The following is a 26,773-nucleotide window of genomic DNA, read 5'->3' on the forward strand; positions in this document are numbered from 1 at the left end:
ATGGGCCCAATTTAGAGCTTGTGGAAGATGGTGCTCTTTCGTAAAGCTGATGGTGTATCCTCTCCGCCAAACTGAAGGTCCACTCCCCTCATTTACAGGCAGGTGAACCTTCAGTATGTTGACAATGGAGACCACTCCATCTTTGCCACCAACATACTGGTCAGGTGGCGTAACAGAGTAAGGGCTGTCTGATGTTTAGCCAGTGGGCAATGAAATAACAAGATTTCACTGTCCGACAACATCAGGTAAAACCTGGCAGAAAGAGGCAGTGAAAATGGCAAAATGCCCCACGCACTGTAGGTGAAAAGTTGCATGGTGAGGAAGATCATTGTTTTTTTTTTTTTTTTTTCTAAAACAAAAGCCTACTTTGGGATTTGGTTTATGAAACTTTTAAAAAGCTGTGAACGTTGGCTGCAAGGTTGTGTTATGTTGATGGAGCAGTCCATCAAACATACAATCCATTAACAGGAACCACTGTCACCGTAAATTCTGGCAATGCAAAAGATTATTACCAGCCTGCAGCAATGCTTATTTTTGTACATAAAAACATGCGGGTTCCCAAAGCTCTCCTGTGAAACATGAGGCTGCTGCAATTAAATGTGACAGTACAGAATAGCAAGGCAGTGTAATCTTAAAGCCACCTCAGTCCTCTTTAATCCATTTACAGCCATTCCCTGCCACTTCAGCTCACTCCTGCAGCTTTCTGCTTTCTCCCTCTGTGACTCTTTTCTGCCCTTCCCTTCCTCCGTCTTTCCCATATATGTCTTTTGCTCACAGTAAATTCTTGATGTAGAAAAAAAGTGCTGGCCCTAAGAAATTAGTGCTGGTGTCCCCCATTGGCAAGCATTGGCTTAAATTAAGCACTGGCCAGTGGACACCTCTGACTTTGATGGGCGAGTACTCCCTCAAGCCAATGAAGTACTTTACTTTGCTTAGAGCAGGCGTGTTCCAGAACATAGCAGAGGGGCCTGCACTGTGTAACTGTGAGGTATCTGTATTATCTACATGAGTGCTTCATCACCTGTGGTCTGGGGAGCCATGAGGGAACGCAAAGCCTGCTGAGGGGTCCGCGACTGCTTAGATTATTAAATAATATCAACAGATTAATGTATCCTATATAAACAAAGAAGCACAGTGCAAAACTGAAGATTTCAAAACATTTTGTTAATATAAAGGAATTTGATATTGGAGGCTAAAAATTAAGTTAGTATCCTCAGACTGATTAGTGGGAACACTGCAATTGCCTCAAACAGATTATATTCTGGGTGGTGAGTGTCCTCGATTGAAATTATAAAAGCCCCTTAACTCAAAATTGAGATTTTTTTTTATAGTTGTTTTTGAATTAAATATTATATTTGTATATTTAATTTAATTGTATATTTAATGAATGCTTGTTTCTGTATTTTTTGTGTATTATTTTGTGAATCAAATCATCAAAAAATGCTTGGGACAGGGTCCCTGACTTCCAGTAATCACTCATCCTCCTGTTTCCAAAAAGGATTCAGTGAGGCTCCCCATATTCCAGAAATGATTATGTGGGGGTCCACAGAAGAAAGAAGATTAGGAACTACTGTTTTTAATGATCAAGAATTTACCTCACTTAGGGCCAGATGTAGGACCCAGAAGTTTTTCACTCGCAATTTTTTACTCATTTGCGACTCGCAATTCGCAAGTCGCAAAACCATATGTTCAACAGTGTACCTCACACTGTTTCTGATTCCCATTGGAGTCGCAAATGAACTACCTCATTAATATTCATAAGTTAGGTCTCAATTTGTGACTCCTTTGGGAATGGCTGCACTCACAGGGATGGTGGCCTGCTGGGGGGAGCAGACCACCGTATCTGTGACTGTTTTTAAATAAAGCAGTTTTTTTTTTTTAAAGTAGCCCGTCGTCCTAAGAGGAAAACGGGATGCATTTCAAAAGCAAAAATTAAAAGTTTCCTTTTCATTCTTCAGAGCAGGCAGCAATGCCTGCTCTGAAAACATATTTTCGCAACCCTTCACAAAGGGGAAGGGATTCCATGGGGACCACTTTCCATTTGCAAATGGATTAGCACCTATTCCAAATTGGTGCTAACTGCAAATGTTTTGTGACAGCATTCTCAGTCACAAAACAATCACACACTGCAGTGCGACTCACAGTTAGGAAGGGAATGCCCCTTCCTTATTGCAATTTGCAAACCCTATTTGCGATTCGTTATAGAGATTACTGAATTGCAAAATTGGATTTGTGCATTGCCATTGATTTTTTTCTTGTCACAAATGGCCCAAGTCTGCGAATCAGGCCATTTGCGATGAGAAAAAAGCAGTGTACATGTGACCTTTACTTCTTAATCCACCATATCCTGAATAATTAGCAGATTTTAGCTGAAAATGCCTGTATCCGGAATACAGCACTGCTGTTCTTCGCAGGCAAAGGCTTGATTTATAGAAACACAGAGGGAATTAAAAAACGTTTTATTTGAGGGAAACGTGTTTAATTCTCAGAAGAATACATGAACAAAATTTCCTCTACCATACCAATATTATGAATAATATGTATATATTGTAGTATCTTGTTATATTGGTATCTACAACAAACAGTGAATCTTATTTTACCATACAATTCTATAAATAGCCACAGCCCTGGTTCAAAGCTCTTCTGTTTTGCGCAGGTCTGGTGGAATAGCCGTGACCATCTTTGTACTGTAGAGTGTTCTGATTTACAGTTCTTTTTTATATGAGGTGGTTCTCTCTAGGCTGCTGTTCTGATCGAAAGTGACCTATTATAGTTGTTTGCTATGCTCAGCAAGCATGATCAAGTGTATAATTGTACTTCCCTATTGCAGTGATTTATGGAGAATCTCATTTTCATGTTCATACTTGAGTATACAAAATTTGGCTCAGTTACAATACACTGGTGAACAGAGGCTAGGTTAAAGCATTTAATTATTGAAATGCATTTTTCTTGATTTCAATGGTAGTAATAAGTAATACTTTCCCTTCTAATAGGAATTCAACTCCCGACCGGCAAAGCCCCTGGTAAGTGCAGGACACAAGAATGAATCAAATCACAAACATATTTATGTTCTCATGGGGTATAAATCTAATGAGTAGAGTGCATAATCTAAAATAATTCTGATTTTGACTGGCCATTAGACAAACTTGAATAAAGACAGGTGAAGGTCCTGGTTGTAGCTATCGTTGTAGATCTTTTCTGATGCTCCACAGACTCTAGACTTGGTCTGTGTATGATCAAACGTTGTTTCCTGAACCTGGAACTGCAGGCAGGAGTTTTAGCATTTTTTCCCAGACTTAGCTTTACAAGGGTATCATGATCATAACTCATTTGCCTACCCTACAGGACAAGAGTATGGTCTGTGGGTAGGTGGGCAGGAAGAGGGACACACAATGCCCCCTCCCAGAGTTACCACTTGGGTTGGACTAATGTTAACCCATGTGTGGTAGAAAATAAGGACGACCTGCCTTGCCTGGATTTCTCTGTCTGTGCTTCCACAATATGGAAATGCAGAGAGCCAAAAGGAATCTCCTGATTTTTATGGAACATGACATGAGTCACTACTAATGAGCAAAAGCTCCCTTTTGAACGCATGGACATTAGAAGAAATGTACATTTGTATTTACAAAAAGGCTTTGAAATAGAAAATTACACCTCACATCCAAAATGTGTTCTTTATAAAGGAAGATCACATAGTATAAAATGCCACAGCATAATAATAGCCATGTATGCAATGAAGTAACATGAGTTATAATTTATAGGCTCTTAGGAAGCGGTAACAATATAATGTTATTTTTCTTCCTAACAGGTTTGCTAGGCTCAACTCCCAAACTCTCTGGTAAGTGCAGCGTGCAGTCAGAAAATCAATTCAAGAACATTTTAAAGACTTCCCAGGGATAAATAGAGACAAGTGGAGGCTGTCAACAGCAATATTTGAGTTTTTTAAATTTAATTGAGAATATTTATTTAGCACTTGCAGACACAACAGTGCATGTCTATGCAATGGATTTGCAAGTCAACACTGTACACAGTCATAGAAGGGGGAGGCAGCACATTACCTGGCATGAAATGGTACAATTAGCCCATAAGCATTTTAGTATATGTAATGTATGGTACCACTCACTTGAGTTGAAAGTATTTAATGTACACCATTTCTGGTGCAGCCAATACTGTGTATCTCTCAACGAGCATTTTAGGATATTTGTTCTACTTCAGTAGACAAGTAAAATTTGGGGGTGCTGGAAATGCTGCTCACTCCCTCGCAAATGTCTGCATCACGCACAGAGCATAGGTGCATCCCTCATCTCATCAGGCCAATAACTTACCCAGGAGCCAATAATAAAAGGAGGATGGAGTAGACTGCCTGGCATACCCGTACACAAAACACCCAGATGCATTGTGGTTAATGTAGTATATAATTGCACTCACTTGAGTTGAAAGTCTTCAGTTTTAAACCATTACTAAAGAACAAGCATCCTGAAAATCGTGTCCAGAAATGAACAGCACCGAGGGCACCAACAATGCTGAAAACTAAAGACTTTCTAATGAAGTGAGTGTTATGAAGCTTTGCATTCGACATGACTTATTTCGGCAAATTTTCTGCTGGTATGCCAGGCAGTGTACTCCTTTCTCCCTTGGTTTGACATTACACCATAGTGTTCGGCCATATTTGTTAGTCTGATACCTTCATCTTACTTTGACACTCGTTTACATTGAAGATTTATTGCTGTTGCCTGCCTAATGAAGAAAACAGAGGCAAGGGGTCTGAATCCAGATATACAGATATGCAGCGCTGACACTCAGTGCTATTATGTGCATCTGTAAAGGAGGATCTGTACAACAAACACATTCTGCTCGATCATTTCATATCAGACCTCAAGTCTTTTGAAAAGAAGCAAGAAAGGGGGTGAGCTGCGGTGATATTAGGTGAGAAGGGAATCAGTTATTGAGAGAAGTATGTGTATTTTATGTCATAATGAGAGACATTTTTGCCATCTCCTCAGGCTTTTGTAATCTATGAAAAATCTAATAGAATTCCTTTAATGTACTGAAAAACGTATAATTTAGGATAGAATTTAAAAAAAGATGAAGAATCACATCATGATGAAAATGGAGAACAACTGTCAACACAAAACTGTGCAAGAAGCTATCGGCACAATTTAGAGCTTGTGGAAGATGGTGCTCTTTCGTAAAGCTGATGGTGTACCCTCTCCGCCAAATTGAAGGTCCACTCCCCTCATTTACAGGCATGTGAACCTTCAGTATGTTGACTGGAGACCACTCCATCTTTGCCACCAACATACTGGCCAGGTGGCGTAACAGAGTAAGGGCTGCCTGATGTTTAGCCAGTGGGCGATGAAATAACAAGATTTCACTGTCCAACACCATCAGGTAAAACCTGGCAGTCAGAGGCAGTGAAAATGGCAAAATGCCCTACACACTATAGGTGAAAAGTCGCATGGTGAGGAAGATCTTTTTTTTTTTTTTTTTTCTAAAACAAAAGCCTACTTTGGGATTTGGTTTATGAAAATTTTAAAAAGCTGTGAACGTCGACTGCAAGGTTGTGTCATGTTGATGGAACAGTTCATCAAACATACAATCCATTAACAGGAACCACTGTCACAGTAAATTCTGGCAATGCAAAAGATTATTACCAGCCTGCAGCAGTGCTTATTTATTTACATGAAAACATGCGGGTTCCCAAAGCTCTCCTGTGAAACATGAGGCTGCTGCAATCAAATGTGCCAGTACAGAATAGCAAGGCAGTGTAATCTTAAAGCCACCTCAGTCCTCTTTAATCCACTTACAGCCACTCCCTGCCCCGTCAGCTCACTCCTGCAGCTTTCTGCTTTCTCCCTCTGTGACTCTTTTCTGCCCTTCCCTTCCTCCGTCTTTCCCATATATGTCTTTTGCTCACAGTAAATTATTGATGTAGAAAAAAGTGCCGGCCCTAAGAAATAAGTGCTGGTGTCCCCCATAGGCAATCATTGGCTTAAATTAAGCACTGGCCAGTGGACACCTCTGACTTTGATGGGTGAGTACTCCCTCAAGCCAATGAAGTACTTTACTTTGCTTAGAGCAGGCATGTTCCAGAACATAGCAGAGGGACCTGCACTGTGTAATACTGAGGTATCTGTATTATATACTTGAGTGCTTCTTCACCTGTGGTCTGAGGAGCCCTGAGGGAACGCAAAGCCTGCTGAGGGGTCCGTGACTTCTTAGATTATTAAATAATATCAACAGATTATTACATCCTATATAAACAAAGAAGCACAGCAAAACTAAAGATTTCAAAACATTTTGTTACTATAAAGGAATTTGATATTGGAGGCCAAAAATTAAGTTAGTATCCTCAGACTGATTAGTGGGAACACTGCAATTGCCTCCAACAGATTATACTCTGGGTGGTGAGTGTCCTCAATTGAAATTATAAAAGCCCCTTAACTCAAACTTTTGATTTTTTTTATAGTTGTTTTTGAATTAAATATTATATTTGTATATTAAATGAATGCTTGTTTCTGTATTGTTTATGTATTATTTTGTGAATCAAATCATCAAAAAATGCTTGGGACAGGGTTCCTGAGTTCCAGTATTCACTCAGCCGGAGTCCTCCTGTTTCCAAAAAGGATTCAGTGAGGCTCCCCATATTCCAGAAATGATTATGTGGGGGTCCACAGAAAACAGAAGATTAGGAACCACTGTTTTTTAAAGATCAAGAATTTACCTCACTTAGGGCCAGATGTAGGACCCAGAAGTTTTTCACTCGCAATTTTTGACTCATTTGCGACTCGCAATTCGCAAGTCGCAAAACCATATGTACAACAGTGTACCTCACACTGTTTGTGATTCCCATTGGAGTCGTAAATGACCTACCTCATTAATATTCATAAGTTAGGTCTCAATTTGTGACTCCATTGGGAATGGCTGCACTTACAGGGATGGTGGCCTGCTGGGGGGAGCAGGTCACCATATCTGTTACTGTTCTTAAATGAAGCAGTTTTTTTTTTGTTTTAAGTAGCCCGTCGTCCTAAGAGGAAAATGGCATGCATTTCAAAAGCAAAAATTTAAAGTTTCCTTTTCATTCTTCAGAGCAGGCAGCAATGCCTGCTCTGAAAACATATTTTCACTACGTTTCACAAAGGGGAAGGGGTTCCATGGGGACCACTTTCCATTTGCAAATGGATTAGCACCTATTCCAAATTGGTGTTAACTGCAAATGTTTTGTGACAGCATTCACAGTCACAAAACAATCACACACTGCAGTGCGACTCACAGTTAGGAAGGGAATGCCCCTTCCTTATTGCAATTTGCAAACCCTATTTGTGATTCGTTATAGAGATTACTGAATTGCAAAATATGATTTGTGCATTGCCAAATGATTTGTTTCTTGTCACAATGGCCCAAGTCTGCGAATCAGGCCATTTGCGGTGAGAAAAAGGCTGTGTACATGTGGCCTTTACTTCTTAATCCACCATATCCTGAATAATTAGCAGATTTTAGCAGAAAACACCTGTACCCGGAATACAGCACTGATGTTCTTCGCAGGCAAAGGATTGATTCATGGAAACACAGAGGGAATAAAAAAATGTTTTACTTGAGGGAAAAGTGTTTAATTCTCAGAAGAATACATGAACAAAATGTCCTCTACCATACCAATATTATGGATAAAATGTATATATTGTAGTATCTTGTTATAGTGCTTCCTACAACAAATAATGAATCTTATTTTACCATACAATTCAATAAACAGCCAAAGCCCTGGTTCAAAGGTCTGCTGTTCCGTGCATGTCTGGTGGAATAGCCGTGACTATCTTTGTAGAGTGTTCTGATTTACAGTTCTTTTTTATATAGGGTGGTTCGCTCTAGGCTGCTGTTCTGATCGAAAGGGACCTAATACAGTTGATTGCTACGCTCAGCAAGCATGATCAAGTGTATAATTGTACTTCCCTATTGCAGTGCGTTATGAAGAATCTCATTTTGATGTTCATTCTTGAGTATCAAAAATTTGGCTCAGTTACAATACACTGGTGAACAAAGGCCAGGGTCAAGCATTTAATTATTGAAATGCATTTTTCTTGACTTTATAGTCAATGGTAGTAATCAATAATACTTTCCCTTCTAATAAGAACTAAACTCCCGACAGTCAAAGGCCCTGGTAAGTACAGCACACAGAGAATGAATCAAATCACAAACAAATTTATGTTACAAATCTAAGGAGAGTAGAGTGCATAATCTAAAATAATTCTGATTTTGACTGGCCATTAGACAAACTTGAATAAAGATAGGTGAAGGTCCTGGCTGTAGCTATCATTGTAGAGCTTTTCTGATGCTCCACAGACTCTAGGCTTGGTCTGTGCATGATCAAACGTTGTTTGCTGAACCTGGAACTTCAGGCAGTGTTTTAGCATTTTTCCCCAGACTTTGCTTTACAAGGGGATCATGATCATAACTCATTTGCCTACCCTACAGGATTAGAGTATGGTCTGTGGGTAGGTGGGCAGGAAGAGGGGCACACGATGCCCCCTCCCAGAGTTACCACTTGGGGTTGGACTAATGTTAAGCCATGTGTACTAGAAAATAAGGACGAATTGCCTTGCCTGGATTTCTCTGTCTGTGTTTCCATAATATGGAAACGTGGAAAGCGAAAAGGAATCTCCTCATTTTTATGGAACATTCAATGAGTCACTACTAATTAGCAAAAGCTCCCTTTTGAATGCATGGGTATTAGAAGAAATGTACATTTGTATTTACAAAAGGGCTTTGAAATAGAAAATTACACCTCACATCCAAAATGTTTTCTTCATAAAGGAAGATCAAATAGTATAAAATGCCACAGCATAATAATAGCCATGTATGCAATGAAGTGCCATGAGTTATTATTTATAGGTTCTTAGGAAGCGTTAACAATATAATGTTATTTTTCTTCCTAACAGGTTTGCTAGTCTCAACTCCCAAACCCTCTGGTAAGTGCAGCATGCAGTCAGAAAATCAATTCAAGAACATGTTAAAGATTTCCCAAGAATAAATAGAGACAAGTGGAGGCTGTTGACATCAATATTTGAGTTTTTTAAATTTGATTGGGAATATTTATTTTGCACTTGCAGACACAACAGTGCATGTCTATGCAATGGTTTTGCAGGCCAACACTGTACACAGTCAGAGAAGGGGGAGGCAGCTCATTACATGGCATGAAATGGTACAATTAGCCCATAAGCCTTTTAGTATATGTAATGTATGGTACCACTCACTTGAGTTGAAAGTATTTAATGTTCACCATTTCTGGTGCAGCCAATACTGTGTATCTCTCAACAAGCATTTTAGGATATTTGTTCTACTTCAGTAGACAAGTCAAATTTGGGGATGCTGGAAATGCTGCTCACACCCTCGCAACTTTCTGCACCACGCACAGAGCATAGGTGCATCCCACATCTCATCAGGCCAATAACTTACCCAGGAGCCAATAATAAAAGGAGGATGGAGTACACTGCCTGGCATACCCGCACACAAGACACCTAGATGCATTGTGGTTAATGTAGTATATAATAATTAGACTCACTTGAATTGAAAGTCTTCAGTTTTAAACTATTACTAAAGAACAAGCATCCTGAAAAACTTGTCCAGAAATGCAAAGCACTGAGGGCACCAACAATGCTGAAAACTAAAGACTTTCCAATGAAGTGAGTGTTATGAAGGTCTGCATTCGACATAACTTATTTGGGCGAATTATCTGCTGGTATACCAGGCAGTGTACTCCTTTCCCCCTTGTTTTTACATCACACCATTGTTTTCAGCCATAATTGTTGGTCTCATACCTTCATCTTACTTTGACACTCATTTACATTGAAGATTTATTGCTGTTGCCTGCCTAATGAAGAAAACAGAGGCAAGGGGTCTGAATCCAGATATACAGATATGCAGCGCTGACACTCAGTGCTATTATGTGCATCTGTAAAGGAGGATCTGTACAACAAGCACATTCTGATTGATCATTTTATATCAGACCTTAAGTCCTTTGAATAGAAGCAAGAAAGCGGTGAGGTGCGGTGATATTAAGTGAGAAGGGAATCAGTGAGTGAGAGAAGTCTGTGTATTTTATGTCATAACGAGAGACATTTTTGCCATCTCCACAGACTTATGTAATCTATGAAAAATCTAATAGAGTTCCTTTAATGTATTGAAAAACATGTATAATTTAGGATAGAATTTAAAAAACATGAAGAATCACATCATAATGAAAATGGAGAACAACTGTCAACACAAAACTGTGCGAGAAACTATGGGCCCAATTTAGAGCTTGTGGAAGATGGTGCTCTTTCGTAAAGCTGATGGTGTATCCTCTCCGCCAAACTGAAGGTCCACTCCCCTCATTTACAGGCAGGTGAACCTTCAGTATGTTGACAATGGAGACCACTCCATCTTTGCCACCAACATACTGGTCAGGTGGCGTAACAGAGTAAGGGCTGTCTGATGTTTAGCCAGTGGGCAATGAAATAACAAGATTTCACTGTCCGACACCATCAGGTAAAACCTGGCAGAAAGAGGCAGTGAAAATGGCAAAATGCCCCACGCACTATAGGTGAAAAGTTGCATGGTGAGGAAGATCATTGTTTTTTTTTTTTTTTTTTCTAAAACAAAAGCCTACTTTGGGATTTGGTTTATGAAACTTTTAAAAAGCTGTGAACGTTGGCTGCAAGGTTGTGTTATGTTGATGGAGCAGTCCATCAAACATACAATCCATTAACAGGAACCACTGTCACAGTAAATTCTGGCAATGCAAAAGATTATTACTAGCCTGCAGCAATGCTTATTTTTGTACATAAAATCATGCAGGTTCCCAAAGCTCTCCTGTGAAACATGATGCTGCTGCAATTAAATGTGACAGTACAGAATAGCAAGGCAGTGTAATCTTAAAGCCACCTCAGTCCTCTTTAATCCATTTACAGCCACTCCCTGCCCCTTCAGCTCACTCCTGCAGCTTTCTGCTTTCTCCCTCTGTGACTCTTTTCTGCCCTTCCCTTCCTCCGTCTTTCCCATATATGTCTTTTGCTCACAGTAAATTCGTGATGTAGAAAAAAAGTGCCGGCCCTAAGAAATAAGTGCTGGTGTCCCACATTGGCAAGCATTGGCTTAAATTAAGCACTGGCCAGTGGACACCTCTGACTTTGATGGGCGAGTACTCCCTCAAGCCAATGAAGTACTTTACTTTGCTTAGAGCAGGCGTGTTCCAGAACATAGCAGAGGGGCCTGCACTGTGTAATTGTGAGGTATCTGTATTATCTACATGAGTGCTTCTTCACCTGTGGTCTGGGGAGCCATGAGGGAATGCAAAGCCTGCTGAGGGGTCTGCGACTGCTTAGATTATTAAATAATATCAACAGATTAATGTATCCTATATAAACAAAGAAGCACAGTGCAAAACTGAAGATTTCAAAACATTTTGTTAATATAAAGGAATTTGATATTGGAGGCTAAAAATTAAGTTAGTATCCTCAGACTGATTAGTGGGAACACTGCAATTGCCTCAAACAGATTATATTCTGGGTGGTGAGTGTCCTCGATTGAAATTATAAAAGCCCCTTAACTCAAAATTGAGATTTTTTTTTATAGTTGTTTTTGAACTAAATATTATATTTGTATATTTAATTTAATTGTATATTTAATGAATGCTTGGTTTTGTATTTTTTGTGTATTATTTTGTGAATCAAATCATCAAAAAATGCTTGGGACAGGGTCCCTGACTTCCAGTAATCACTCATCCTCCTGTTTCCAAAAAGGATTCAGTGAGGCTCCCCATATTCCAGAAATGATTATGTGGGGGTGCACAGAAGAAAGAAGATTAGGAACTACTGTTTTTAATGATCAAGAATTTACCTCACTTAGGGCCAGATGTAGGACCCAGAAGTTTTTCACTCGCAATTTTTTACTCATTTGCGACTCGCAATTCGCAAGTCGCAAAACCATATGTTCAACAGTGTACCTCACACTGTTTGTGATTCCCATTGGAGTCGCAAATGACCTACCTCATTAATATTTATAAGTTAGGTCTCAATTTGTGACTCCATTGGGAATGGCTGCATTCACAGGGATGGTGGCCTGCTGGGGGGAGCAGACCACCATATCTGTGACTGTTTTTAAATAAAGCAGTGTTTTTTTTTTTTTTAAGTAGCCCGTCGTCCTAAGAGGAAAACGGGACGCATTTCAAAAGCAAAATGTAAAGTTTCCTTTTCATTCTTCAGAGCAGGCAGAAATGCCTGGTCTGAAAACATATTTTCGCTACCCTTCACAAAGGGGAAGGGGTTCCATGGGGACCACTTTCCATTTGCAAATGGATTAGCACCTATTCCAAATTGGTGCTAACTGTGAATGTTTTGTGACAGCATTCACAGTCACAAAATAATCACACACTGCAGTGCGACTCACAGTTAGGAAGGGAATGCCCCTTCCTAATTGCAATTTGCAAACACTATTTGCGATTCGTTATAGAGATTACTGAATTGCAAAATTGGATTTGTGCATTGCCAAATGATTTTTTTCTTGTCACAAATGGCCCAAGTCTGCGAATCAGGCCATTTCCGATGAGAAAAAAGCTGTGTACATGTGGCCTTTACTTCTTAATCCAACATATCCTGAATAATTAGCAGATTTTAGCAGAAAACGCCTGTATCCGGAATACAGCACTGCTGTTCTTCGCAGGCAAAGGCTTGATCTATGGAAACACAGAGGGAATAAAAAAAACGTTTTACTTGAGGGAAACATGTTTAATTCTCAGAAGAATACATGAACAAAATTTCCTCTACCATACCAATATTATGAATAAAATGTATACAATATATTGTAGTATCTTGTTATAGTGGTTTCTACAACAAACAGTGAATCTTATTTGACCATACAATTCTATAAATAGCCACAGCCCTGGTTCAAAGCTCTTCTGTTTTGTGCAGGTCTGGTGGAATATCCGTGACCATCTTTGTAGAGTGTTCTGATTTACAGTTCTTTTTTATATGGGGTGGATTTATATGGGGTGGTTCTCTCTAGGCTGCTGTTCTGATCGAAAGGGACCTAATACAGTTGTTTGCTATGCTCAGCAAGCATGATCAAGTGTATAATTGTACTTCCCTATTGCAGTGATTTATGGAGAATCTAATTTTCATGTTCATACTTGAGTATACAAAATCTGGCTCAGTTACAATACACTGGTGAACAGAGGCCAGGTTAAAGCATTTAATTATTGAAATGCATTTTTCTTGATTTTATAGTCAATGGTAGTAATAAGTAATACTTTCCCTTCTAATAGGAACTCAACTCCCGACAGGCAAAGCCCCTGGTAAGTGCAGGACACAGAGAATGAATCAAATCACAAACATATTTATGTTCTCATGGGGTATAAATCTAATGAGTAGAGTGCATAATCTAAAATAATTCTGATTTTGACTGGCCATTAGACAAACTTGAATAAAGACATGTGAAGGTCCTGGTTGTAGCTATCGTTGTAGATCTTTTCTGATGCTCCACAGACTCTAGACTTGGTCTGTGCATGATCAAACGTTGTTTCCTGAACCTGGAACTTCAGGCAGGGTTTTAGCATTTTTCCCCAGACTTAGCTTTACAAGGGGATCATTATCATAACTCATTTGCCTACCCTACAGGACAACAGTATGGTCTGTGGGTAGGTGGGCAGGAAGAGGGACACACGATGCCCCCTCCCAGAGTTACCACTTGGGGTTGGACTAATGTTAACCCATGTGTGGTAGAAAATAAGGACGACCTGCCTTGCTTGGATTTCTCTGTCTGTGCTTCCACAATATGGAAACGCAGAAAGCCAAAAGGAATCTCCTCATTTTTATGAAACATGACATGAGTCACTACCAAAGAGCAAAAGCTCCCTTTTGAATGCATGGGCATTAGAAGAAATGTACTTTTGTATTTACAAAAGGGCTTTGAAATAGAAAATTACACCTCACATCCAAAATGTTTTCTTCATAAAGGAAGATCACATAGGGGGTCATTCTAACCCTGGCAATCTGAGACCGCCAGGGCTAAAATGAAGGAAGCACTGCCAACAGGCTGGCGGTGCTTCCCTGCCCATTCTGACCGCGGCAGTAAAGCCGCGGTCAGAAAACCGGGTTAGACCCCCTTCCCGCCAGCCTGTTTCTGGCGGTTTACACCACCAGGAAGAGGCTGGCGGGTACGGGTGTCCAGGGGCCCCCTACCAGGGCCCCAGCCTGCTTTTTACTGTCGGCCTAGCAGACAGTGAAAAGCGCGACGGGTGCAACTGCACCCGTCACACACCTGCAACACCGCCGGCTCCATTCGGAGCCGGATTCAATGTTGCAGGCCCCCTTCCCGCTGGGCCGGCGGGCGCTAACATTGTTAGCACCCACTGGTCCAGCGGGAAGGTCGGAATGCCGCCAGCGGTCTTTTGACCGTATGGCAGCAGATTGGAGGTTCCCGCATGGCGGACGGCAACCGTCGCCCGCCAATGTAGGAATGAGGGCCATAGTATAAAATGCCACAGCATAATAATAGCCATGTATGCAATGAAGTGCCAGAGTTTTAATTTATAGGTTCTTAGGAAGCGTTAACAATATAATGTTATTTTTCTTCCTAACAGGTTTGCTAGGCTCAACTCCCAAACTCTCTGGTAAGTGCAGCATGCAGTCATAAAATCAATTCAAGAACATTTTAAAGATTTCCCAGGAATAAATAGAGACAAGTGGAGGCTGTCACCAGCAATATTTGAGTTTTTAAAATTTAATTGGGAATATTTATTTAGCACTTGCAGACACAACAGTGCATGTCTATGCAACGGTTTTGCAAGCCAACACTGTACACAGTCAAAGAAGGGGGAGGCAGCACATTACCTGGCATGAAATGGTACAATTAGCCCATAAGCATTTTTGTATATGTAATGTATGGTACCACTCACTTGAGTTGAAAGTATTTAATGTTCACCATAACTGTTGGAGCCAATACAGTGTATCTCTCAACGAGCATTTTAGGATATTTGTTCTACTTCAGTAGACAAGTAAAATTTGGGGGTGCTGGAAATGCTTCTCACACCCTCACATATTTCTGCACCACACACAGAGCATAGGTGCATCCCACATCTCATCAGGCCAATAACTTACCCAGGAGCCAATAATAAAAGGAGGATGGAGTAGACTGCCTGGCATATCCGTACACAAAACACCCAGATGCATTGTGGTTAATGTATTATATAATTGCACTCACTTGAGTTGAAAGTCTTCAGTTTTAAATCATTGCTAAAGAACAAGCACCCTGAAAAACGTGTCCAGAAATGAACAGCACTGAGGGCACCAACAATGCTGAAAACTAAAGACTTTCCAATGAAGTGAGTGTTATGAAGCTTTGCATTCGACATGACTTATTTCGGCAAATTTTCTGCTGGTATGCCAGGCAGTGTACTCCTTTCTCCCTTGTTTTGACATTTCACCATCGTGTTCGGCCATATTTGATGGTCTGATACCTTCATCTTACTTTGACACTCGTTTACATTGAAGATTTATTGATGTTGCCTGCCTAATGAAGAAAACAGAGGCAAGGGTTCTGAATCCAGATTTACAGATATGCAGCGCTGACACTCAGTGCTATTATGTGCATCTGTAAAGGAGGATCTGTACAACAAACACAGTCTGCTCGATCATTTTATATCAGACCTGAAGTCTTTTGCAAAGAAGCAAGAAAGGGGGTGAGGTGCGGTGATATTAGGTGAGAAGGGAATCAGAGATTGAGAGAAGTCTGTGTATTTCATGTCATAATGAGAGACATTTTTGTCATCTCCACAGGCTTATGTAATCTATGAAAAATCTAATAGAGTTCCTTTAATGTATTGAAAAACATGTATAATTTAGGATAGAATTTAAAAAACATGAAGTATCAAATCATAATGAAAATGGAGAACAACTGTCAACACAAAACTGTGCGAGAAACTATGGGCCCAATTTAGAGCTTGTGGAAGATGGTGCTCTTTCGTAAAGCTGATGGTTTATCCTCTCCGCCAAACTGAAGGTCCACTCCCCTCATTTACAGGCAGGTGAACCTTCAGTATGTTGACAATGGAGACCACTCCATCTTTGCCACCAACATACTGGTCAGGTGGCGTAACAGAGTAAGGGCTGTCTGATGTTTAGCCAGTGGGTGATGAAATCACAAGTTTTCACTGTCCGACACCATCAGGTAAAACCTGGCAGAAAGAGGCAGTGAAAATGGCAAAATGGCCCACACACTTTAGGTGAAAACTCACATGGTGAGGAAGATCATTGTTTTTTTATTTTTTTTCTAAAACAAAAGCCTACTTTGGGATTTGGTTTATGAAAATTTTAAAAAGCTGTGGACGTTGGCTGCAAGGTTGTGTCATGTTGATGGAGCAGTCCATCAAACATACAATCCATTAACAGGAACCATTGTCACAGTAAATTCTGGCAATGCAAAAGATTATTACCAGCCTACAGCAATGCTTATTTTTGTACATAAAAACATGCGGGTTCCCAAAGCTCTCCTGTGAAACATGAGGCTGCTGCAATTAAATGTGACAGTACAGAATAGCAAGGCAGTGTAATCTTAAAGCCACCTCAGTCATCTTTAATCCATTTACAGCCACTCCCTGCCCCTTCAGCTCACTCCTGCAGCTTTCTGCTTTCTCCCTCTGTGACTCTTTTCTGCCCTTCCCTCCCTCCGCCTTTCCCATGTATGTCTTTTGCTCACAGTAAATTCTTGATGTAGAAAAAAAGTGCCGGCACTAAGAAATAAGTGCTGGTGTCCCCCATTGGCAATCATTGGCTTAAATTAAGCACTGGCCAGTGGACACCTCTGACTTTGATGGGCGAGTACTCCCTCAAGCCAATGAAGTACTTTACTTTGCTTAGAGCAGGCGTGTTCCAGAACATAGCCGAAGGGCCTGCACTGTGTAATTGTGAGGTATCTGTATTATCTGCATGAGTGCTTCTTCACCTGTGGTCTGGGGAGCCCTCAGGAAACGCAAAGCCTGCTGAGGGGTCCGCGACTGCTTAGATTATTAATTAATATCAACAGATTAATGCATCCTATATAAACAAAGAAGCACAGTGCAAAATTGAAGATTTCAAAACATTTTGTTAATATAAAGGAATTTGATATGGGAGGCTAAACATGAAGTTAGTATCCTCAGACTGATTAGTGGGAACACTTCAATTGCCTCAAACAGATTATATTCTGGGTGGTGAGTGTCCTCAATTGAAATTATAAAACTAACCTTAACTGAAAATTGAGATTTTTTTTATAGTTGTTTTTGAATTAAATATTATATTTGTATATTTAATTTAATTGTATATTTAATGAATGCTTGTTTCTGTATTTTTTGTGTATAATTTTGGGAATCAAATCATCAAAAAATGCTTGGGACAGGGTCCCTAACTTCTAGTAATCACTCATCCTCCTGTTTCCAAAAAGGATTCAGTGAGGCTCCCCATATTCTTGAAATGATTATGTGGGGGTCCACAGAAGACAGAAGATTAGGAACTACTGTTTTTAATGATCAAGAATTTACCTCACTTAGGGCCAGATGTAGGACCCAGAAGTTTTTCACTCGCAATTTTTTACTCATTTGCGACTCGCAATTCGCAAGTCGCAAAACCATATGTTCAACAGTGTACCTCACACTGTTTGTGATTCCCATTGGAGTCGCAAATGACCTAACTCATTAATATTCATAAGTTAGGTCTCAATTTGTGACTCCATTGGGAATGGCTGCACTCACAGGGATGGTGGCCTGCTGGGGGGAGCAGACCACCATATCTGTGACTGATTTTAAATAAAGCAGTTTTTTTTTTTTTTTAAAGTAGCCCGTCGTCCTAAGAGGAAAACGTGACTCATTTCAAAAGCAAAAATTAAAAGTTTCCTTTTCATTCTTCAGAGCAGGCAGCAATGCCTGCTCTGAAAACATATTTTCGCTACCCTTCACAAAGGGGGAGGGGTTCCATGGGGACCACTTTCCATTTGCAAATGGATTAGCACCTATTCCAAATTGGTGCTAACTGCGAATGTTTTGTGACAGCATTCACAGTCACAAAACAATCACACACTACAGTGCGACTCACAGTTAGGAAGGGAATGCCCCTTCCTAATTGCAATTTGCAATCCCTATTTGCGATTCGTTATAGAGATTACTGAATTGCAAAATTGGATTTGTGCATTGCCAAATAATTTTTTCTTGTCACAAATGGCCCAAGTCTGCGAATCAGGCCATTTCAGATGAGAAAAAAGCTGTGTACATGTGGCCTTTACCTCTTAATCCACCATATCCTGAATAATTAGCAGATTTTAGCAGAAAACGCCTGTATCCGGAATACAGCACTGCTGTTCTTCGCAGGCAAAGGCTTGATCTATGGAAACACAGAGGGAATAAAAAAAACGTTTTACTTGAGGGAAACGTGTTTAATTCTCAGAAGAATAAATGAACAAAATGTCCTCTACCATACCAATATTATGAATAAAATGTATATATTGTAGTATCTTGTTATAGTGGTTTCCACAACAAACAGTGAATCTTATTTTACCATACAATTCTATAAATAGGCAAAGCCCTGGTTCAAAGCTCTTCTGTTTTGTGCAGGTCTGGTGGAATAGCCGTGACCATCCTTGTAGAGTGTTCTGATTTACAGTTCTTTTTTTATATGGGGTGGTTCTCTCTAGGCTGCTGTTCTGATCGAAAGGGTCCTCATATAGTTGTTTGCTATGCTCAGCAAGTATGATCAAGTGTATAATTGTACTTCCCTATTGCAGTGATTTAACGAGAATCTCATTTTGATGTTCATACTTGAGTATACAAAATTTGTCTCAGTTACAATACACCGGTGAACAGAGGCCAGGTTAAAGCATTTACTTATTGAAATGCATTTTTCTTGATTTTATAGTCAATGGTAGTAATACGTAATACTTTCCCTTCTAATAGGAACTCAACTCCCGACAGGCAAAGCCCCTGGTAAGTGCAGGACTCAGAGAATGAATCAAATCACAAACATATTTATGTTCTCATGGGGTATAAATCTTATGAGTAGAGTGCATAATCTAAAATAATTCTGATTTTGACTGGCCATTAGACAAACTTGAATAAAGACATGTGAAGGTCCTGGTTGTAGCTATCGTTGTAGATCTTTTCTGATGCTCCACAGACTCTAGACTTGGTCTGTGCATGATCAAACGTTGTTTCCTGAACCTGGAACTGCAGGCAGGGTTTTAGCATTTTTCCCCAGACTTAGCTTTACAAGGGGATCATTATCATAACTCATTTGCCTACCCTACAGGACAAGAGCATGGTCAGTGGGTAGGTGGGCAGGAAGAGGGACACACGATGCCCACTCCCAGAGTTACCACTTGGGGTTGGACTAATGTTAACCCATTTGTGGTAGAAAATAAGGACGACCTGCCTTGCTTGGATTTCTCTGTCTGTGCTTCCACAATATGGAAATGCAGAGAGCCAAAAGGAATCTCCTGATTTTTATGGAACATGACATGAGTCACTACTAATGAGCAAAAGCTCCCTTTTGAACGCATGGACATTAGAAGAAATGTACATTTGTATTTACAAAAAGGCTTTGAAATGGAAAATTACACCTCACATCCAAAATGTTTTCTTCATAAAGGAAGATCACATAGTGTAAAATGCCACAGCATAATAATAGCCATGTATGCAATGAAGTGCCATGAGTTATAATTTATAGGTTCTTAGGAAGCGGTAACAATATAATGTTATTTTTCTTCCTAACAGGTTTGCTAGGCTCAACTCCCAAACTCTCTGGTAAGTGCAGCATGCACTCAGAAAATCAATTCATGAACATTTTAAAGACTTCCCAGGAATAAATAGAGACAAGTGGAGGCTGTCAACAGCAATATTTGAGTTTTTTAAATGTAATTGAGAATATTTATTTAGCACTTGCAGACACAACAGTGCATGTCTATGCAATGGTTTTGCAATTCAACACTGTACACAGTCATAGAAGGGGGAGGCAGCACATTACCTGGCATGAAATTGTACAATTAGCCCATAAGCATTTTAGTATATGTAATGTATGGTACCACTCACTTGAGTTGAAGGTATTTAATGTACACCATTTCTGGTGCAGCCAATACTGTGTATCTCTCAACGAGCATTTTAGGATATTTGTTCTACTTCAGTAGACAAGTAAAATTTGGGGGTGCTGGAAATGCTGCTCACTCCCTCGCAAAGTTCTGCACCACGCACAGAGCATAGGCGCATCCCACATCTCATCAGGCCAATAACTTACCCAGGAGCCAATACTAAAAGGAGGATGGAGTAGACTGCCTGGCATACCCGTACACAAAACACCCAGATGCATTGTGGTTAATGTAGTATATAATTACACTCACTTGAGTTGAAAGTCTTCAGTTTTAAACCATTACTAAAGAACAAGCATCCTGAAAAACGTGTCCAGAAATGAACAGCACTGAGGGCACCAACAATGCTGAAAACTAAAGACTTTCCAATGAAGTTAGTGTTATGAAGCTTTGCATTCGACATGACTTATTTCAGCAAATTTTCTGCTGGTATGCTAGGCAGTGTACTCCTTTCTCCCTTGTTTTGACATTACACCATTGTTTTCAGCCATAATTGTTGGTCTCATACCTTCATCTTACTTTGACACTCATTTACATTGAAGATTTATTGCTGTTGCCTGCCTAATGAAGAAAACAGAGGCAAGGGGTCTGAATCTAGAGATACAGATATGCAGCGCTGACACTCAGTGCTATTATGTGCATCTGTAAAGGAGGATCTGTACAACAAACACATTCTGCTCGGTCATTTCATATCAGACCTGAAGTCTTTTGAAAAGAAGCAAGAAAGGGGGTGAGGTGCGGTGATATTAGGTGAGAAGGGAATCAGTTATTGAGAGAAGTCTGTGTATTTTATGTCATAACGAGAGACATTTTTGCCATCTCCTCAGGCTTATGTAATCTATGAAAAATCTAATAGAATTCCTTTAATGTACTGAAAAACATGTATAATTTAGGATAGAATTTAAAAAACATGAAGAATCACATCATAATGAATTCCTTTAATGTACTGAAAAACATGTATAATTTAGGATAGAATTTAAAAAACATGAAGAATCACATCATAATGAAAATGGAGAACAACTGTCAACACAAAACTGTGCAAGAAGCTATCGGCACAATTTAGAGCTTGTGAAAGATATTGCTCTTTCGTAAAGCTGATGGTGTACCCTCTCCGCCACACTGAAGGTCCACTCTCCTCATTTACAGGCAGGTGAACCTTCAGTATGTTGACAATGGAGACCACTCCATCTTTGTCACCAACATACTGGTCAGGTGGCGTAACAGAGTAAGGGCTGTCTGATGTATAGCCAGTGGGCGATGAAATAACAAGATTTCACTGTCCGACACCATCAGGTAAAACCTGGCAGTGAGAGGCACTGAAAATGGCAAAATGCCCCACATGCTATAGGTGAAAAGTCGCATGGCGAGGAAGATAATTGTTTTTTTTTGTTTTGTTCTAAAACAAAAGCCTACTTTGGGATTTGGTTTATGAAAATTTTAAAAAGCTGTGAACGTTGGCTGCAAGGTTGTGTCATGTTGATGGAGCAGTCCATCAAACATACAATCCATTAACAGGAACCACTGTCACAGTAAATTCTGGCAATGCAAAAGATTATTACCAGCCTGCAGCAGTGCTTATTTTTTACATAAAAACATGCGGGTTCCCAAAGCTCTCCTGTGAAACATGAGGCTGCTGCAATCAAATGTGCCAGTACAGAATAGCAAGGCAGTGTAATCTTAAAGCCACCTCAGTCCTCTTTAATCCATTTTACAGCCACTCCCTGCCCCTTCAGCTCACTCCTGCAGCTTTCTGCTTTCTCCCTCTGTGACTCTTTTCTGCCCTTCCCTTCCTCCGTCTTCCCATATATGTCTTTTGCTCACAGTAAACTCTTGATGTAGAAAAAAGTGCCGGCCCTAAGAAATAAGTGCTGGTGTCCCCCATTGGCAATCATTGGCTTAAATTAAGCACTGGCCAGTGGACACCTCTGACATCCAAAATGTTTTCTTCATAAAGGAAGATCAAATAGTATAAAATGCCACAGCATAATAATAGCCATGTATGCAATGAAGTGCCATGAGTTATTATTTATAGGTTCTTAGGAAGCGTTAACAATATAATGTTATTTTTCTTCCTAACAGGTTTGCTAGTCTCAACTCCCAAACCCTCTGGTAAGTGCAGCATGCAGTCAGAAAATCAATTCAAGAACATGTTAAAGATTTCCCAAGAATAAATAGAGACAAGTGGAGGCTGTTGACATCAATATTTGAGTTTTTTAAATTTGATTGGGAATATTTATTTTGCACTTGCAGACACAACAGTGCATGTCTATGCAATGGTTTTGCAGGCCAACACTGTACACAGTCAGAGAAGGGGGAGGCAGCTCATTACATGGCATGAAATGGTACAATTAGCCCATAAGCCTTTTAGTATATGTAATGTATGGTACCACTCACTTGAGTTGAAAGTATTTAATGTTCACCATTTCTGGTGCAGCCAATACTGTGTATCTCTCAACAAGCATTTTAGGATATTTGTTCTACTTCAGTAGACAAGTCAAATTTGGGGATGCTGGAAATGCTGCTCACACCCTCGCAACTTTCTGCACCACGCACAGAGCATAGGTGCATCCCACATCTCATCAGGCCAATAACTTACCCAGGAGCCAATAATAAAAGGAGGATGGAGTACACTGCCTGGCATACCCGCACACAAGACACCTAGATGCATTGTGGTTAATGTAGTATATAATAATTAGACTCACTTGAATTGAAAGTCTTCAGTTTTAAACTAATACTAAAGAACAAGCATCCTGAAAAACTTGTCCAGAAATGCAAAGCACTGAGGGCACCAACAATGCTGAAAACTAAAGACTTTCCAATGAAGTGAGTGTTATGAAGGTCTGCATTCGACATAACTTATTTGGGCAAATTATCTGCTGGTATACCAGGCAGTGTACTCCTTTCCCCCTTGTTTTTACATCACACCATTGTTTTCAGCCATAATTGTTGGTCTCATACCTTCATCTTACTTTGACACTCATTTACATTGAAGATTTATTGCTGTTGCCTGCCTAATGAAGAAAACAGAGGCAAGGGGTCTGAATCCAGATATACAGATATGCAGCGCTGACACTCAGTGCTATTATGTGCATCTGTAAAGGAGGATCTGTACAACAAGCACATTCTGATTGATCATTTTATATCAGACCTTAAGTCCTTTGAATAGAAGCAAGAAAGCGGTGAGGTGCGGTGATATTAAGTGAGAAGGGAATCAGTGAGTGAGAGAAGTCTGTGTATTTTATGTCATAACGAGAGACATTTTTGCCATCTCCACAGACTTATGTAATCTATGAAAAATCTAATAGAGTTCCTTTAATGTATTGAAAAACATGTATAATTTAGGATAGAATTTAAAAAACATGAAGAATCACATCATAATGAAAATGGAGAACAACTGTCAACACAAAACTGTGCGAGAAACTATGGGCCCAATTTAGAGCTTGTGGAAGATGGTGCTCTTTCGTAAAGCTGATGGTGTATCCTCTCCGCCAAACTGAAGGTCCACTCCCCTCATTTACAGGCAGGTGAACCTTCAGTATGTTGACAATGGAGACCACTCCATCTTTGCCACCAACATACTGGTCAGGTGGCGTAACAGAGTAAGGGCTGTCTGATGTTTAGCCAGTGGGCAATGAAATAACAAGATTTCACTGTCCGACACCATCAGGTAAAACCTGGCAGAAAGAGGCAGTGAAAATGGCAAAATGCCCCACGCACTATAGGTGAAAAGTTGCATGGTGAGGAAGATCATTGTTTTTTTTTTTTTTTTTTCTAAAACAAAAGCCTACTTTGGGATTTGGTTTATGAAACTTTTAAAAAGCTGTGAACGTTGGCTGCAAGGTTGTGTTATGTTGATGGAGCAGTCCATCAAACATACAATCCATTAACAGGAACCACTGTCACAGTAAATTCTGGCAATGCAAAAGATTATTACTAGCCTGCAGCAATGCTTATTTTTGTACATAAAATCATGCAGGTTCCCAAAGCTCTCCTGTGAAACATGATGCTGCTGCAATTAAATGTGACAGTACAGAATAGCAAGGCAGTGTAATCTTAAAGCCACCTCAGTCCTCTTTAATCCATTTACAGCCACTCCCTGCCCCTTCAGCTCACTCCTGCAGCTTTCTGCTTTCTCCCTCTGTGACTCTTTTCTGCCCTTCCCTTCCTCCGTCTTTCCCATATATGTCTTTTGCTCACAGTAAATTCGTGATGTAGAAAAAAAGTGCCGGCCCTAAGAAATAAGTGCTGGTGTCCCACATTGGCAAGCATTGGCTTAAATTAAGCACTGGCCAGTGGACACCTCTGACTTTGATGGGCGAGTACTCCCTCAAGCCAATGAAGTACTTTACTTTGCTTAGAGCAGGCGTGTTCCAGAACATAGCAGAGGGGCCTGCACTGTGTAATTGTGAGGTATCTGTATTATCTACATGAGTGCTTCTTCACCTGTGGTCTGGGGAGCCATGAGGGAATGCAAAGCCTGCTGAGGGGTCTGCGACTGCTTAGATTATTAAATAATATCAACAGATTAATGTATCCTATATAAACAAAGAAGCACAGTGCAAAACTGAAGATTTCAAAACATTTTGTTAATATAAAGGAATTTGATATTGGAGGCTAAAAATTAAGTTAGTATCCTCAGACTGATTAGTGGGAACACTGCAATTGCCTCAAACAGATTATATTCTGGGTGGTGAGTGTCCTCGATTGAAATTATAAAAGCCCCTTAACTCAAAATTGAGATTTTTTTTTATAGTTGTTTTTGAATTAAATATTATATTTGTATATTTAATTTAATTGTATATTTAATGAATGCTTGGTTTTGTATTTTTTGTGTATTATTTTGTGAATCAAATCATCAAAAAATGCTTGGGACAGGGTCCCTGACTTCCAGTAATCACTCATCCTCCTGTTTCCAAAAAGGATTCAGTGAGGCTCCCCATATTCCAGAAATGATTATGTGGGGGTGCACAGAAGAAAGAAGATTAGGAACTACTGTTTTTAATGATCAAGAATTTACCTCACTTAGGGCCAGATGTAGGACCCAGAAGTTTTTCACTCGCAATTTTTTACTCATTTGCGACTCGCAATTCGCAAGTCGCAAAACCATATGTTCAACAGTGTACCTCACACTGTTTGTGATTCCCATTGGAGTCGCAAATGACCTACCTCATTAATATTTATAAGTTAGGTCTCAATTTGTGACTCCATTGGGAATGGCTGCATTCACAGGGATGGTGGCCTGCTGGGGGGAGCAGACCACCATATCTGTGACTGTTTTTAAATAAAGCAGTGTTTTTTTTTTTTTTAAGTAGCCCGTCGTCCTAAGAGGAAAACGGGACGCATTTCAAAAGCAAAATGTAAAGTTTCCTTTTCATTCTTCAGAGCAGGCAGAAATGCCTGGTCTGAAAACATATTTTCGCTACCCTTCACATAGGGGAAGGGGTTCCATGGGGACCACTTTCCATTTGCAAATGGATTAGCACCTATTCCAAATTGGTGCTAACTGTGAATGTTTTGTGACAGCATTCACAGTCACAAAATAATCACACACTGCAGTGCGACTCACAGTTAGGAAGGGAATGCCCCTTCCTAATTGCAATTTGCAAACACTATTTGCGATTCGTTATAGAGATTACTGAATTGCAAAATTGGATTTGTGCATTGCCAAATGATTTTTTTCTTGTCACAAATGGCCCAAGTCTGCGAATCAGGCCATTTCCGATGAGAAAAAAGCTGTGTACATGTGGCCTTTACTTCTTAATCCAACATATCCTGAATAATTAGCAGATTTTAGCAGAAAACGCCTGTATCCGGAATACAGCACTGCTGTTCTTCGCAGGCAAAGGCTTGATCTATGGAAACACAGAGGGAATAAAAAAAACGTTTTACTTGAGGGAAACATGTTTAATTCTCAGAAGAATACATGAACAAAATTTCCTCTACCATACCAATATTATGAATAAAATGTATATATTGTAGTATCTTGTTATAGTGGTTTCTACAACAAACAGTGAATCTTATTTGACCATACAATTCTATAAATAGCCACAGCCCTGGTTCAAAGCTCTTCTGTTTTGTGCATGTCTGGTGGAATATCCGTGACCATCTTTGTAGAGTGTTCTGATTTACAGTTCTTTTTTATATGGGGTGGATTTATATGGGGTGGTTCTCTCTAGGCTGCTGTTCTGATCGAAAGGGACCTAATACAGTTGTTTGCTATGCTCAGCAAGCATGATCAAGTGTATAATTGTACTTCCCTATTGCAGTGATTTATGGAGAATCTAATTTTCATGTTCATACTTGAGTATACAAAATCTGGCTCAGTTACAATACACTGGTGAACAGAGGCCAGGTTAAAGCATTTAATTATTGAAATGCATTTTTCTTGATTTTATAGTCAATGGTAGTAATAAGTAATACTTTCCCTTCTAATAGGAACTCAACTCCCGACAGGCAAAGCCCCTGGTAAGTGCAGGACACAGAGAATGAATCAAATCACAAACATATTTATGTTCTCATGGGGTATAAATCTAATGAGTAGAGTGCATAATCTAAAATAATTCTGATTTTGACTGGCCATTAGACAAACTTGAATAAAGACATGTGAAGGTCCTGGTTGTAGCTATCGTTGTAGATCTTT

At 39.8% G+C, this 26,773-nt stretch overlaps 1 protein-coding gene across 6 annotated transcripts in view; it reads left to right on the forward strand.

The window, feature by feature from the left end:
• LOC138300183 (LWamide neuropeptides-like) overlaps positions 1 to 26,773 on the forward strand; it is a 342,764-nt gene that overhangs the window by 226,031 nt on the left and 89,960 nt on the right. For 4 of the 6 annotated variants that reach the window (XM_069239164.1, XM_069239162.1, XM_069239168.1 and 1 more), the window contains 9 exons: positions 2,994 to 3,023; positions 3,809 to 3,838; positions 8,934 to 8,963; positions 13,295 to 13,324; positions 14,612 to 14,641; positions 18,950 to 18,979; positions 19,766 to 19,795; positions 22,213 to 22,242; positions 26,569 to 26,598. In XM_069239164.1, the coding sequence (XP_069095265.1) occupies positions 2,994 to 3,023; positions 3,809 to 3,838; positions 8,934 to 8,963; positions 13,295 to 13,324; positions 14,612 to 14,641; positions 18,950 to 18,979; positions 19,766 to 19,795; positions 22,213 to 22,242; positions 26,569 to 26,598 (270 nt within the window). The remainder of the gene's footprint in view (positions 1 to 2,993; positions 3,024 to 3,808; positions 3,839 to 8,933; positions 8,964 to 13,294; positions 13,325 to 14,611; positions 14,642 to 18,949; positions 18,980 to 19,765; positions 19,796 to 22,212; positions 22,243 to 26,568; positions 26,599 to 26,773) is intronic. The other 2 variants (XM_069239166.1, XM_069239167.1) reach the window with 2 other exon arrangements.

Source organism: Pleurodeles waltl, chromosome 6, assembly GCF_031143425.1.
Source record: "Pleurodeles waltl isolate 20211129_DDA chromosome 6, aPleWal1.hap1.20221129, whole genome shotgun sequence".
Lineage (NCBI taxonomy): Eukaryota > Metazoa > Chordata > Amphibia > Caudata > Salamandridae > Pleurodeles > Pleurodeles waltl.